The sequence below is a fragment of the Amphiprion ocellaris genome, chromosome 21 (assembly GCF_022539595.1).
Source record: "Amphiprion ocellaris isolate individual 3 ecotype Okinawa chromosome 21, ASM2253959v1, whole genome shotgun sequence".
Lineage (NCBI taxonomy): Eukaryota > Metazoa > Chordata > Actinopteri > Pomacentridae > Amphiprion > Amphiprion ocellaris.
In genome coordinates this window covers 6,169,023-6,183,747 of record NC_072786.1, presented here as the reverse complement: position 1 = coordinate 6,183,747, position 14,725 = coordinate 6,169,023, and the positions used below count along the sequence as shown (strand labels likewise).

General features: G+C 38.1%; 1 protein-coding gene across 1 annotated transcript in view; it reads left to right on the top strand.

The window, feature by feature from the left end:
* The first annotated feature begins 157 nt into the window (after nucleotides 1-157).
* Nucleotides 158-14,725, top strand: part of ada2b (adenosine deaminase 2b) — a 17,712-nt gene continuing 3,144 nt past the window's right edge. Inside the window, exons 1-9 of the mRNA XM_055006540.1 lie at nucleotides 158-249; nucleotides 1,051-1,431; nucleotides 5,519-5,738; nucleotides 6,356-6,566; nucleotides 6,647-6,774; nucleotides 9,290-9,380; nucleotides 10,452-10,560; nucleotides 10,638-10,795; nucleotides 10,875-11,077. Of these exons, the coding sequence (XP_054862515.1) occupies nucleotides 1,137-1,431; nucleotides 5,519-5,738; nucleotides 6,356-6,566; nucleotides 6,647-6,774; nucleotides 9,290-9,380; nucleotides 10,452-10,560; nucleotides 10,638-10,795; nucleotides 10,875-11,077 (1,415 nt within the window). The 5' untranslated portion in view covers nucleotides 158-249; nucleotides 1,051-1,136. The remainder of the gene's footprint in view (nucleotides 250-1,050; nucleotides 1,432-5,518; nucleotides 5,739-6,355; nucleotides 6,567-6,646; nucleotides 6,775-9,289; nucleotides 9,381-10,451; nucleotides 10,561-10,637; nucleotides 10,796-10,874; nucleotides 11,078-14,725) is intronic.

Sequence of the window (14,725 nt, the reverse complement as noted above, 5' to 3'; positions counted from 1 at the left end):
TCACGTCTGTGCTCTTTTTGCCTCTCACAGTGTTCTCCTTTCTGCCTCATGTACGTTTTTTAAAAATTTCTCCTGCCAGACCGGACATTCATGCTTCGTTCATTAGTTTATCACATGGCATTAGTCAGACAAAAATGCTCCAATTATCCAGTTGCGCCGAGCATTTTGCTGACATGCCAGAGCGAAGCAGAGTGTCTTTCGGACAACAGGCTGAGTTGGGACACAGGACTGAGAAGCTCCTGCTAGCTTGTAAGTATTTTGTAATTTAAAGCAGCTACTTTAAGATTTTTTTAAAAATTTGTGTTACTTTCTTCTTCTTTTCTCTGATAATTTTGACTCCATGCAGTCATGGTCGGCCTCGTGAATGGAGTTAGGATTGTAATACAAGCTGAGCTGTACGTTCAGTTTCTTAAATCTATTTATCCACTAAGCCATTAAAACTACACTGACTTGTCTTCTAAGCCGTCTGACTTACCCCTTGTGTCGTCCTGCGGGTCAAATTGAAAACGTGGGGAAAAGACTATTTTCACAGTGAAAACTTCCACATTTTCAACATTTTTGGGAAATTTTTGAACATTTTTTTTGGTGGGAAAAAAATGTTTTTAAAAAATGTCTCTAAGAACATTCAGAAAAAAAATCAACCAAAATCTCGCTGGATTTTGATTGATTTTTTAAATGAATGTTCTTGAAGAAAATATTAGAATTTTTACTGATATATACAGAATCACTTTAAATATTTTTAGGATTTTTTGGAAGATTTTTATTCATTTTTTAAAAATATTTGCTATTTATTTATTTATTTTTATTTCTTGCCAAATTTGGGGATTTTTTTTTTAAAATAAAATTTTTAAGGGAAACTTTTAAGGAAAATTTTGAATTTTCTTCCTGAAGATGTTGCAAATTTTTATAAACTTGGGAATTTTTTTTGCTGAATTTTTGGATTTTTTTTCAGACAAGGGAACAATATTTTTTGGTGCCCATAAATGAGGACAACAGGAGCGTTAAATATCATTGTCTCATGACTGTCATCCTGTGTTTCTGTCTTTACAGCACCAAATCCAGCAGTTGAGACTTCGTGAGGGCGAGAACATCATGTTTTAGTAGGAAAACATCTCCCTCTTGTGGCACACAAGGACATGCTGATCTCACTCTGCCAGACTTGGCTCATCTATGTGCCCCTTCTGTGGTTTGTGACCGACGGGATGCCCGACCCCACTCAGAGGGACTCGTTGATACGACAGGAGGTGTCCAGACAGACGGGAGGCCGAGTGATTCTGACAGCGGCCGAGCAGAAGCTGGACTCTTACCTCCATCAGTTAAAGGAGCAGGAGATGTCTGCTGCTCAGTTCCCTCCTGCCATCCACTTCTTCAAAGCAAAGCCTCTCATCCAGACGAGCTCAGTCTTCAAACTGCTGCAGAAGATGCCAAAAGGTGATTATGCAATCATGGATGATTTACTGCACTGGCTGCTTTACACAGTATGTACATATACAGTATCTATGACTTTGAATGTTGGTTTGCATCTGTTGTTCCAGTACAGTTTGACAAGATTCAGACAGACATAGAACAACTACAAAGACGCAAATATACAGTAATACTTCAATGAAATGCATGTCTATAAAAGAAAAACCCCTCAAACTTTGTTTATATAGCGCATTTCAAACTGATCAAATACTCATGAATACATTAGAATGACAAAACGTGGAACATTAAATATAAATTTAGAGACTAACACCAAATCAGTTAAATAAGGGGATAAGAGGTAGTTGAGATAGAAAGCAATTTGACCTCTCTGTTTGGTTCTTGAAGATGTTTTTAAGCCTCTCATTGAAAAGTTTCCTCAGTTCTAACTGCCTGATCGAAAGTCCCAGATGTACACTGCCAGTCAAAAGTTTGGACACACCTTCTCATTCATCTGTTTTTATTTCATTATTTTCTACATTGTAGATTAATACTGAAGACATCCAAACTATAGAAGAATACATATGGAATTATGTTGTAAACAAAAAAATGTTAATCTTCAGTATTAATCTACAATATAGTAAAAAGCATTGAAGGACAAGGTGTGTATATTGTCTCTCACATGCTTAGAGTTGTGAATTGTTATGACACTGCCAGGTGAGGGAAGACTCAAGGTGTTCATGGTGGTGAAAATGTCTGGGGAGAGACCTCAAGACTGCATTATAAGTACCCAATCAGTGGTGTCATAGGTCCAGCAATACTAGACAGAAGTTTGTCAGGCCAAGGATTAAACAACCAAACACAAGGCAGCAGATGCAGCCCATTGCAGTGAGGAGTGCGCAGACCAATAGTACCAGGAAGGCTAAAAAACAAGTGCAGAGAGCAACACAACAGAACCAGCTACTGAGGACAAGACTCAGCAGTCCAACTGCATCTAAAGCAGGCATGGGCAAACTACGGCCCCAGGACCACATAAGATAAGATAAGATAAGATAAGATAAGTCCTTTATTTCTCCCCACGCCAGGGGAAATTCACATTGTTACAGCAGCTTATGTAGCAATAGACGTAGTAATAGAAATAAAATAATAATAGAACAGTAGTAATAATATTTACAATATGTTAAGGGATGAGAAATGAGGATGAAATAGTACAGTATTGACACTGTAAGACAATGCAGTATAAAGTGGCTTTAAAAAATAAGTTTAAAAAGTGCAAAGATGTAGCAGTGCAAGAATGTCTGTGCAAATTTTATGGTTTGGGGTGGTAATGATATGAGCCGTTTATGTTAACATCAGCCAGTGATGCTGATGTTGTAAAGTCTTATAGCAGATGGGATGAAGGACCTGTGATAGCGCTCCTTCTTGCAGGGTGGATGTCTCAGTCTGCTGCTGAAGGAGCTGCTTAAAGACCCCACAGTGTCATGCAGTGGGTGAGAGGGATTGTCCATGATGGATGTGAGCTTTGCCAACATCCTCCTCTCACCCACCTCCTCTATGGAGTCCAGGGAACAGTCCAGGACAGAACCTCCTCCTGACCTTCTGTTTAGTCTCTTTCTGTCCCTTTCAGTGCTCCCTGCTCCCCAGCAGACCACTGCATAGAAGACAGCAGACGCTACCACAGAGTCATAAAATGTCCTGAGCAGAGTCCTGCACACTCCAAAGGACCTCAGTCTCCTCAGCAGGTGGAGACGACTTTGGTCCTTCTTGTACAGAACCTCTGTATTGTGTGACCAGTCCAGTTTATTGTTGAGTTTATTGATACGGCCCTTTGGGCTTTTCAATCCGGCCCGCGAAATAATTTGGTCAATATTAGAATTGACGAAATTACAGTAAAGACCACATTCATTTGGCCTTCTCCTGCAGAACCTGGCGTTTCTGTTGACCCCACTAGATGGCGCACTCCAGACACAAGTGACTTTTGTTGGTTTATTCTCTCTTCTTCTACTTTGCAACTGCATTGATCTGCTGTAACAAGGAGTGGATCAAAGGAAAGAAAAGTCGACAGTGAGTGTTTCAGAAGGAGTGGACTACTAAATATTTTTTCGCTAAAGTCCGTTCAAAGGCTGTATGTCTTATTTGCAATGACACCGTTGCGGTTTTTAAAGAATACAATATCAGCCGACACTTTTCCACGAAGCATGCTAACTATGCTAGCAACCAGTTAGCACAGAACGGACAGCTACGGCTCAGAGGTTAGCAGCCAGTTTACACACTCAGCAAAATACTTTCTTCCACTAACTACGATTCAAGAGTCAAGCACGAAGGCAAGTTATTTGCTAGCATTCAAAATAGCAAAGGCTAGCTAGCCTTTCTCCAAAGGGAAGCTTTTGAAAGAATGCATGGTAGAGACAGCAGGTCTCCTGTGTCCAGAGAGCAAAAACAAATTTGAAAAAATTAGTTTATCACGCAGGACACTGCAATTAGGTTAACAATAGGTGATAAATATTTCATTTCTGCGTGCCTCGTATATATGTACTTATTTTATCCTCACAGGGTTGTAATATGTAATTAATCAACATGGGTCCTGTATAAATGCACTTCTCTGTGTATATGGGTTGGGTTCTTACTATATGTCATATACTCTAAATATCATATCTATATCATCGAGAGGCTGAAGTTGCCTTGGTGTAAACTCGCCAATGTCACCAAGGACGGATCGCGAAACTTGACAGGAAAAAACGTCGGGCTGCTGAAAAGAATCCAGGATAAAGTGAAGGAGGAAAACCTTGAGCTGGATGTGATTTTCCTTCACTGCATAATCCATCAGGAAGCGCTCTGTAAGTCTGTTTTGCATCTTGATCATGTCATGAAGCCAGTCGTAAAACTCGTTAACTTAATACGAGCGAGAGGGCTTCAGCATTGTCAGTTCATTAAGTTTCTTGAAGAAACTGATGCTGATCACCAGGACTTGCTTTACCACTCTCATGTCTGCTGGTTAAGTTTGGGGAAAGTATGTCAGCGAGTGTGGGAGCTCAAAGGCAAGATAAGCTCATTTTTGGAGTTAATCAGGAAAACTGATGATTTTCCTGAGCTGCGCGACAGAGACTGGCTCTGTGATTTTGCTTTTGCTGTGGACATACTGACGCACATGAATGGACTGAAAGTGAAGCTGCAAGGGAAAGATCAATTTGTGCACGAAATGTACACAAATGTGACAACCTTCAAAGCCAAACTGACTTTATTCTCAAGACAAATGTCAAAAAAATCCTTCGCTCATTTCCCTACACTGGCAACGCTGACAGAGGCCTCTTGACGTGAAGAAATATAAGGAATCACTGGACGACCTACACGGAGAATTCTGCCGTTGGTTCTCTGATTTTGAAAAAATTGACAAGTCACGTCAGCTGGTGTCATGTCACCTTGTCACAAGACTCAGAAACAACACCTCAGGAGTTGCAGTTGGAACTGATCGATCTTCAAAGTGACTCAGTCTTAAAGAAGAGCTCCCTTAAACTGAATGACTTTTACGCATCACTAAGTGAAGCCTGCTGGTTTAGGAGGAATGAGGGAAGCTAAATATTTTGAACTAGAATACCAGTCTCCTAACAGAGATGCACTTAACAGGTACTTAGAAGGCAGTCTTGAGATCTCCCAGACAGTTTGATCACCATAAACACTGTAAAGAAGCCAACTGGATGAGAGGTGAAAAGCCTTCAAGAACAAAAACGTTGCTTTCTGACACAATAAAATGCATATAAACAGTAATACCCTCCAAAGAAAAGCACAAAATGAATACAAGGTACAACACATGAATAACACAGACTATGTAAAATGACCGAAAGATGAAAAGATACTACAAAGATGTGAAAAATGACTACAAACAGACAACTAAACACACATGCAGCAGACACAAAAACACTACCAAAACATGCAAAACTACCTCAGAGTCACGCAAAATCACTATAAAGAACCATAATATAATTACAAAGACATTAAAAATATGTCATTTATGAGAGGCAGCAGTCGCTAACTAAAAATGTCCTTGTGTTTTCTGTCAGCATCTAGGTTCAGAGCATCGGTCCGACTCTGAGGTTATGTCCTGTTGTCTTGGTTACAGGTGCAGCCCTCCACATCCACAGCTCGTCTCTGGTCAGCGCTGAGTGGCTGGTGAAAAACGTCACCTACAGACCTCACTGCTACATCTGCTTCACCTGGGACAACTCGGTCCGCTTCCTGTTCTCAGACCGCCAGCCCTTCCCACGGTGGGACTGCTTCTACTGGCAGCTGCTCCAGACCTTGAGAGCCAAAGTAGGAGACCCTGCGGCCTTCGATAACAGGTTTCCATAACACGTAAACCTCCCGTATACTTGTCAAGTGTTACGACTGCTGTCGTATGAGGTTGTTTTTTTTTCCTGCGCTCTGTGTGTCCTTTGTATTTAGCCAATCCAATATGTAAATAGGGCTGCGCTGCACCACTGCCAGGATTTGCTACCTGTCGCGGAAAGATGATGCCGCTTCTTGGGGTCAGCGAGAGAGGGGACCAGATGGGCGAGTCATCCTGCGCGGAGTCCCAACTAGCACCCAGCAGCACAGTCCATCCATTCATTAGTTCTTTGTTTAACAAACCAAGTTTATTTGTAAGAGAAGGGATCGAGCTGCTACCTTTTGTTTCGTTCGTTTCCCTTGTTTTCAGGAAGTTTAGCGTGGTTTTGTTTATTGTTTTGGCTCCTGCTCAGCCATACTTTTAGTTTTGTTTAATACAACCTTTGTTTATATTTGCTAATGGAAAATAAATTATTAATTTCGTTGGGAAAATCTGTGGTGTGTGCTGCTTGAGGACTCAACAGGATGACATTTTCATGTTACATTCAGTGACCCCTAGGCTGAGCGTAACACAAGTAAAGATGTAAAGCGAAAGCTGAAGCCAGAATATTTGCTTTTGGGTGTTTTTTAGTTTGATGCAGCACCTCACGCTGTTCACAGAGGATCCAGACGGTGAATATCCAAGCCAAGATGTTGTGTGGGAGAAGTTTGAGAAAGCCTTTATTGCAGCTGCAGGACTAATTACACATGCCCCGGTGCTGAGGGACTACTACTATAAGGGCCTGGATGAACTTCACCATGACAACATCCTGTATCTGGAACTAAGGAGCAGTCTTTCAAGGGTCAGTAGAAGCATCAGTAGTAGCAGTAGAAGTGAAACTTGTGCATATGTGTCAGTTTCTGTCAATTTCCTTTGTTGCAGACGTATGAACTTGATGGAACAATCCATGACAAGGTCTGGACTCTGAAAACGTTTCAAGAAGTCACAAAGAGATTTATAGGAGATCATCCGGACTTTCTTGGAGCCCGAATCATCGTTTCTGTCCACAGGTAAAATGTATTTTCCAATAAGAATAACTGCTAATGCTGCATTTTGAAAATGACAATGCTACACACAAATACTTAATACTGGAAAGAAGTTACAAGGAACAGATCTGAGTATGTAACTGCTGATTTAAACGTACAATTACATACAAAAAAGTTGCATAATTGCAGTGATGGAAGATACTTAAGTCAAAGTCAAGTCAACTTTAGTTGTATAGCAAGTTTTAAAAGACAACCAAGGTTGACCAAACTGCTTTACAGATCAAAAATAGAGAACAAGATATAATCTCTAAGGAAATATACAGAGTCAGATGCCATGTATCAGCTACAATTGAAAGCCAGGGAGTACATGTGTGTCTTCAGTAGGGGCTTGAAGGTATCAAGAAACCCATTTAACACCTTAAAAAGTGCTAATAAATAATCTAAAAATACTCTATTACGACTAAAGGTACTGCACTCAAAACCCAACTAGGTAATATAGCTGTACTTTAAAGGTGCTTTTCCACAAGCACCTACTCGGCTCGACTCGGTTTAGGTCGTTTTCTATTATAATTGAGTACCACCTCATTGTGGGTGGAGTCGTCATAGCAGGAAGGCCTGAAAGTCTCTTAACGTTATTTGTGTGCAACACAACAATGGAGGACATTGAGGCAATGCGCACCGTCACTGTTGCCACTTTTTCTTAAAATGGCGGGTTTGGTTTTCATGAAGGAGTCGCTCTCGCGTATCGTCACTCCCTGTCCAATCAGTGGCCTGCACTTGGTAGAAGTCATATTATCGGCATTATCAGCACGTATTCGAGCTGAATCGAGCCGAGCAGGTGCTAGTGAAAAAGTGCCATAAGTATCCGAAGTGAAAGTACTCACGATGCAGTACAATAGCCCCTGTGACCTGTAGTGAAGGAAGAATTCTGATCTTTTTTGCAAGTAAAGGTAGCAATACTACACTGTAAAAATACTCCACTACATGCAAAAATTGTTTAAAAAGTGTTAAAGTATTAGCAGCAAAGATTACTTAAAGAAACAGCAGCAAAAGTTATTCTGCAGTAAAACGTTCCCTGCCAGTGTTTTGTATATCGTGTTTGTTGATTAATATTGCAGTTATATATCTTGCACTTCACTGCAAACATGTTTAAGTTAGCGCTAATTTGACCTCTACAGCAATGCATATTGTATATTCCTTAAATATGCACATTCTACCAGATGATCATATGTTTGTAGATAGATAAACATTCCTGTTTTCAGCTTTGTGACAGTTTCTAGCTATTCCCAGGGGCGTTTTCATGCGTTTCTATACCTCAAAAAAGGAGAATGATCTTAACTTATGAATGAACATGGAATATTTCAGTTCATCAAGAACATTTAAAATGACAAAATGTTCAGATACACAGTTTGATTGGACAGCAGGGATATGGAAATGCACCATTTGCCTCTGAGATATAGAGGAGCAGAAGTATAAAGTTGAACAAAATAAAAAAAACTCAACTACAAATGCCCTACAAATGTACTTCAGTACAGTTTCTTTAGACCACTTCATAACTCTGAGTGCAACAATCTTCTGATTTAGAAACTAAATAATGTGATATCTTTTTGAAGCTAATTGGAGACCATCTGCCATCCTCTCTTTCATCTATCACAATGTTCCAGTTCTTAAACATAATTTTGCAACTATAATTCAATATATTATCTTGTGGTTATGTAGCATCCTGTAGAACTTTATTAAAGGGCCAGTCGTGTAGCACTACCAAGCCAACGTGTGTTTTCTGCGGCTCTGAAGTAGTTTTTAGCCTGAGAAAATCAACCTGATGCTGTAATGTGAATCCTGGGGGTGTAGAGTTTGGCAAATGTGGGCATTCATGCTTTGAGATGTATTATGGGAATTGATGCAGCGCTGTTAGAGCCTGATTTTTACCAGGGACTACTACTAATATCTGTAGGTCTGTTACTTAAATTCTCGATATTAACGGTCCCCTAATGATGAAGCCTGATGACTTTAGTGATCTCCAACCTGATATTCACTTTTATGCTTGTGATTGAGATGTCTCAACAGCTGTTTGTTACAGCTGTTGAAATTTGCTACAGACATTCATGTTCCCCACAGAATAAAGTGTAATAAATACATTTTAGGATCCTTGACTTCTCATTAGAGTGTCTTCATCAGAAGTCTTTGGTTTAGTTCAAGTACACAAGCAAAGTTAATTCAATCCGATCAACCTCAGCTCTGCTTTGTGCTAATTAGCAAATATTAGCATGCAAAAGTGCAAAACTAACAAAGAAGTCTCTGCTACATCACCCAATAACTCCAACTATTACCAATTTACACGTGTCTTAATCAGTGAGGGTCTTCTTGTGGTGTTTGCTGTTGCAGTTTTTCTTCCGTATTTTGTCCTGTTGTCAGTATTTTTGAGTCGCCTTGCTCAAATAGCCATCCTACAATGTAAATCTTAGTGTAAAATTGTATGGTGTTTTGTTTGTGAGTCTTACAGAGTGCTGTTCTTCGTGTGTGTTGCTGCTTTGTGCAGGGCTCTGACTGTATCTGAGGTCAAAGCAGCTATAAAAGAAGCCATTCAGCTGCGAAAGGACTTTCCAGATGTTGTTGCAGGATTTGACATGGTAAGAAGTGATCTGTCTAATTTAACCTCTTGAATGGACTCTTGTCTAATGGAAGTAATTTCTCTTGCTTGTTGTTCTGGTTTAATTTAATTTTTACTGACCTTTCTCTTGAATGTTTTCCTGGTGCCTGGGTGGGTTTTCCCTGGTGGCTTCTTCCAACAGTACTAATTGATAATTGGTAGCACTAAACTGCCCAAATGTGTTCACGTGAAGGGTTGTCTGTATCTAAATGTCAGTCTGTGATTGACTGATTTATCCAGGATGTACCCTACTTTTCACCCTCTGGCTCCCCATGACCCTTGAAATCAGGGGTGTCAAACTCACTTTAGTTCAGGAGCCACATTCAGCCCAGTTTGATCTCCAGTGAGCCACACCAGTAAAATCACACCATAATTACCTAGAAATAACCGCAATTCCTAATGTTTTAGTGCAAAAAAGTTCACATTTAAGGACTTATCTTTTTACAAAACATTATGAACAACCTGAAACTTCTTAAGAAAAACTAATTCAATCTCAACAACATTATGCCTCAGTTTATCATTTACACATTACAACTTACAAAACGACAAAAGTCAGACAAAAAAAGACAAAAAACAACAAAAACAAGACAAAATATTTCAAAAACGAGAAACAAAATGAAAAAAATGAGACAAACAGCACAAAGCGAAAAAAGAGAGAAAATTATATTAAAAAGTTACAAAGTGACAAAAAAATTGACAAATGACAAAAATGAGAATAAAAATGACAAAAGCGATAAACAAAACGACAAAAACATGAGACGATTGATAAAAGCCAGACAAAAAAAGATAAAAAACAAGACACAAAATGACAAAAGAACAGAGAGCAATCTAGTATTTTACTTTATGATCAGAACAAGTTGTCATGGTGTAGAAATAATTTTAAATTTATAGTTTTACAAATTTATTTCTACAGTTAATGTCTTCTCTGTAATTTTTGCACTTTGAGGGCCGGATTGGACCCTCTGGAGGGCCACTTTTGGCCCACGGGCCGCATGTATGACACCCCTGCTTTAAACTATAAGCAGGTATAATCTTGCATCATGGTTTGCAGGTTGGCCGGGAGGACAGTGGAGGGACCCTTTGGTTCTTCAGAGAGGCTCTTTCTCTTCCGGCTGAACTTGGTGTCACGTTGCCATACTTCTTTCACGCAGGGGAGACAGGTGGGTTAAAACACAGCATTACATTACAACAGAATGTTTCAAGTAGTTTTAAAAATCATTCGAAACTTTGTGTGTAGATGACGAAGGCTCCAACGTCGATCAAAATATTCTTGACGCCCTGCTTTTCAACACCACTCGCATTGGACACGGCTTCGCTTTGGCTCACCATCCACTGGCCAAAGAGCTTTCCAGGAAAAGAAACGTTGCTGTGGAGCTTTGTCCCATCTCAAACCAGGTAGGATCACCTACTAACACTGAGGAAACTAATAAACCTGTCTTAATATATGAAGTATCTGGCTTTGTTGGACCTGCAGGTGCTGAAGCTGGTATCAGATCTGAGGAACCACCCTGCAGCTGTGCTAATGTCTGAGGGCCACCCGATGGTGATCAGCTCTGATGACCCATCTCTGTTCGGCACCACAGGCCTCTCCTATGACTTTTATGAAGCATTTGTGGGCATTGGAGGACTGAAAGCAAACCTTGGCACGCTGAAAGAGCTGGCTGTCAACTCTATCAGGTCAGAATCAGTTAGTTTTATTTCTTTGATGTCTGTTTTTTGCTGTTAAGTCTTCAAAAAAACATTTAACACACCTCATAGAACACTAAGTATACATTTTTATTAGCACCTGAAGAATACTGGAATATTGGAGCCGATGCCAACACTGGAGAAACAAAATTCCGATATCCAAAATATGACAAAAACGTCATAGTTTAGTATGTCGTCCAAAACATGACAAAAACATTATAGTTTAGGATGTCGTCCAAAACATGACAAAAACGTCATAGTTTAGTATGTCGTCCAAAATGTGGTAAAAATGTCATAGTTTAGTATGTCGTCAAAAATGACAAAAATGTCATAGTTTAGTATGTCAATCAAAATTTGACAAAAATGTCATAGTTTAGTATGTCGTCAAAAATGACAAAAATGTCGTCGTCAAAAATGACAAAAACGTCGTAGTTTAGTATGTCGTCCAAAACATTACAAAAACATCATAGTTTAGTATGTTGTCCAAAACATGACAAAAATGTCATAGTTTAGTGTGTCTTCCAAAATATGACAAAAACGTCATAGTTTAGTATGTCGTCCAAAATGTGGTAAAAATGTCATAGTTTAGTATGTCGTCCAAAATGTGGTAAAAATGTCATAGTTTAGTATGTCGTCAAAAATGACAAAAATGTCATAGTTTAGTATGTCGTCCAAAATATGACAAAAATGTCATAATTTAGTGTGTCATTCAAAATTTGACAAAAATGTCATAGTTTAGTGTCGTCAAAAATGACAAAAACGTCATAGTTTAGTATGTCGTCCAAAACATTACAAAAACATCATAGTTTAGTATGTCGTCCAAAACATGACAACAATGTCATAGTTTAGTGTGTCTTCCAAAATATGACAAATACGACATAGTTTAGTATGTCGTCATAAATATCACAAAAATGTCATAGTTTAGTATGTTGTCCAAAATATGACAAAAACGTCATGGTTTAGTATGTCGTCCAAAACATGACAAAAACGTCATAGTTCAGTATGTCGTCCAAAATATGAAAAAAACGTCATAGTTTAGTATGTCGTCCAAAACATGACAAAAACGTCATAGTTCAGTATGTCGTCCAAAATATGAAAAAAACGTCATAGTTTAGTATGTCGTCAAAAACGTCAGTTTAGTGTGTCATCCAAAATATGACAGAAATGTCATAGTTAAGTATGTCGTCCAAAACATGACAAAAACGTCATAGTTTAGTATGTCGTCCAAAATATGAAAAAAAACTCATAGTTTAGTATGTCGTCAAAAACGTCATAGTTTAGTATGTCGTCCAAAATATGACAGAAATGTCATTGTTTAGTGTCATCCAAAATGTGAAAAAAAAGTCATAGTTTAGTAAGTCGTCCAAAATATGACAAAAACGTCATAGTTTAGTATGCCGTCTAAAATATGAAAAAAATGTCATAGTTTAGTATGTCGTTCAAAATTTGACAAAAACGTCATAGTTTATTATGTCGTCCAAAATATGACAAAAATGTCATTGTCGTCCAAAATTTGACAAAAATGTATGTCGTCCAAAATATGTCAAAAATGTCATACTTTACTATGTCGTCCAAAATATGACAAATACATCATAGTTTAGTATGTTGTCCAAAATATGATAAAAACGTCATAGTTTAGTATGTCGTCCAAAATCTGTCAAAAATGTCATAGTTTACTGTCGTCCAAAATATGACAACAACGTCATTGTTTAGTGTGTCGTCCAACATATGAAAAAAAGTCATACTTTAGTAAGTCGTCCAAGACATGAGGAAAATGTCATAGTTTAGTATGTCGTCCAAAATAGGACAAAAACGTCATAGTTTAGTATGTTGTCCAAAATATCACAAAAATGTCATACTTTAGTATGTCGTCCAAAATATCACAAAAATGTCATACTTTAGTATGTCGTCCAAAATATGACAAAAATGTCGTAGTTTAGTATGTCGTCCAAAGCTATAAAGAAAGTCGAAATTTAATGTGTCATCCAACGAGTGGTACAAAAGTTCCCCGGTAGCGCAACTGGTTGAGAGGTTGACTCGTAAACGCAATACACAGGTTCGACTCCCACTCCTGGCCGATACTGCAGGTTGTCCAAAATGTCATTAAAATGTCATGGTTTAGTATGTCATCCAAAATGTGGAAAAAATATTGTAGTTTAGTATGTTGTCCAAAATATGACAAAAACTTCATAGTTTAGCATGTCGTCCAAAATATGAGAATAATGTCGTAGTTTAGTATGTCGTCCAAAATATCAGAAAAATGACGTAGTTTAGTATGTCGTCCAAAGTGTATAAAGAAAATTATTGTTTAATGTGTCGTCCACCAAGTAGTACAAAGGTGCCCCGGCAACTCAACTGGTTGAGAGGCTGACTCGTAAACACAATACACAGGATCGATTCCTGCTCATGGCCCCATACTGCAGGTTGTCCAAAATGTCATTAAAACGTCATTGTTTAGTATGTCATCCAAAATGTGGAAAAAATGTCAGAGTTTAGTATGTTGTCCAAAATATGAGAAAAATGCCATAGTTTAGTATGTCGTCCAAAATGTGGAAAAAATGTTATAGTTTAGTATGTCGTCCAAAATATGACAAACACGTCATAGTTTAGTATGTCATCCAAAATATGACAAAAATGTCATAGTTTAGTATGTCATCCAAAATGTGGAAAAACTGTCATAGTTTAGTATGTCGTCCAAAATATGTCAAAAATGTCATACTTTACTATGTCATCCAAAATATGACAAAAACATCATAGTTTAGTATGTCGTCCAAAATTTGACAAAAACGTTGTAGTTTAGTATGTCGTCCAAAATATGATAAAAATTATTTCATCATATGGCACGTTTTTACAACATGTTTGAAAAATGGCATTTTTTTTTCGACATAGTATAGTAAGGCGTTTTTTTTGCGCCAAAATTCATGATGGTTTTTTTTGTCAAAGAAAACCTTTCTGGAGTGTTTTTCACGCCCTCCTTTACATTATTTCATCATATGGCACGTTTTTACAACATCTTTGAAAAATGGCATTTTTTTTCGACATAGTATAGTAAGGCGTTTTTTTTGCGCCAAAATTCATGATGGTTTTTTTTTTCAAAGAAAACCTTTCTGGAGTGTTTTTCACGCCCTCCTTTACATTATTTCATCATATGGCACGTTTTTACAACATCTTTGAAAAATGGCATTTTTTTTCGACATAGTATAGTAAGGCGTTTTTTTTGCGCCAAAATTCATGATGGTTTTTTTTTTCAAAGAAAACCTTTCTGGAGTGTTTTTCACGCCCTCCTTTACATTATTTCATCATATGGCACGTTTTTACAACATCTTTGAAAAATGGCATTTTTTTTCGACATAGTATAGTAAGGCGTTTTTTTTGCGCCAAAATTCATGATGGTTTTTTTTTCAAAGAAAACCTTTCTGGAGTGTTTTTCACGCCCTCCTTTACATTATTTCATCATATGGCACGTTTTTACAACATCTTTGAAAAATGGCATTTTTTTTCGACATAGTATAGTAAGGCGTTTTTTTTGCGCCAAAATTCATGATGGTTTTTTTTTCAAAGAAAACCTTTCTGGAGTGTTTTTCACGCCCTCCTTTACATTATTTCATCATATGGCACGTTTTTACAACATCTTTGAAA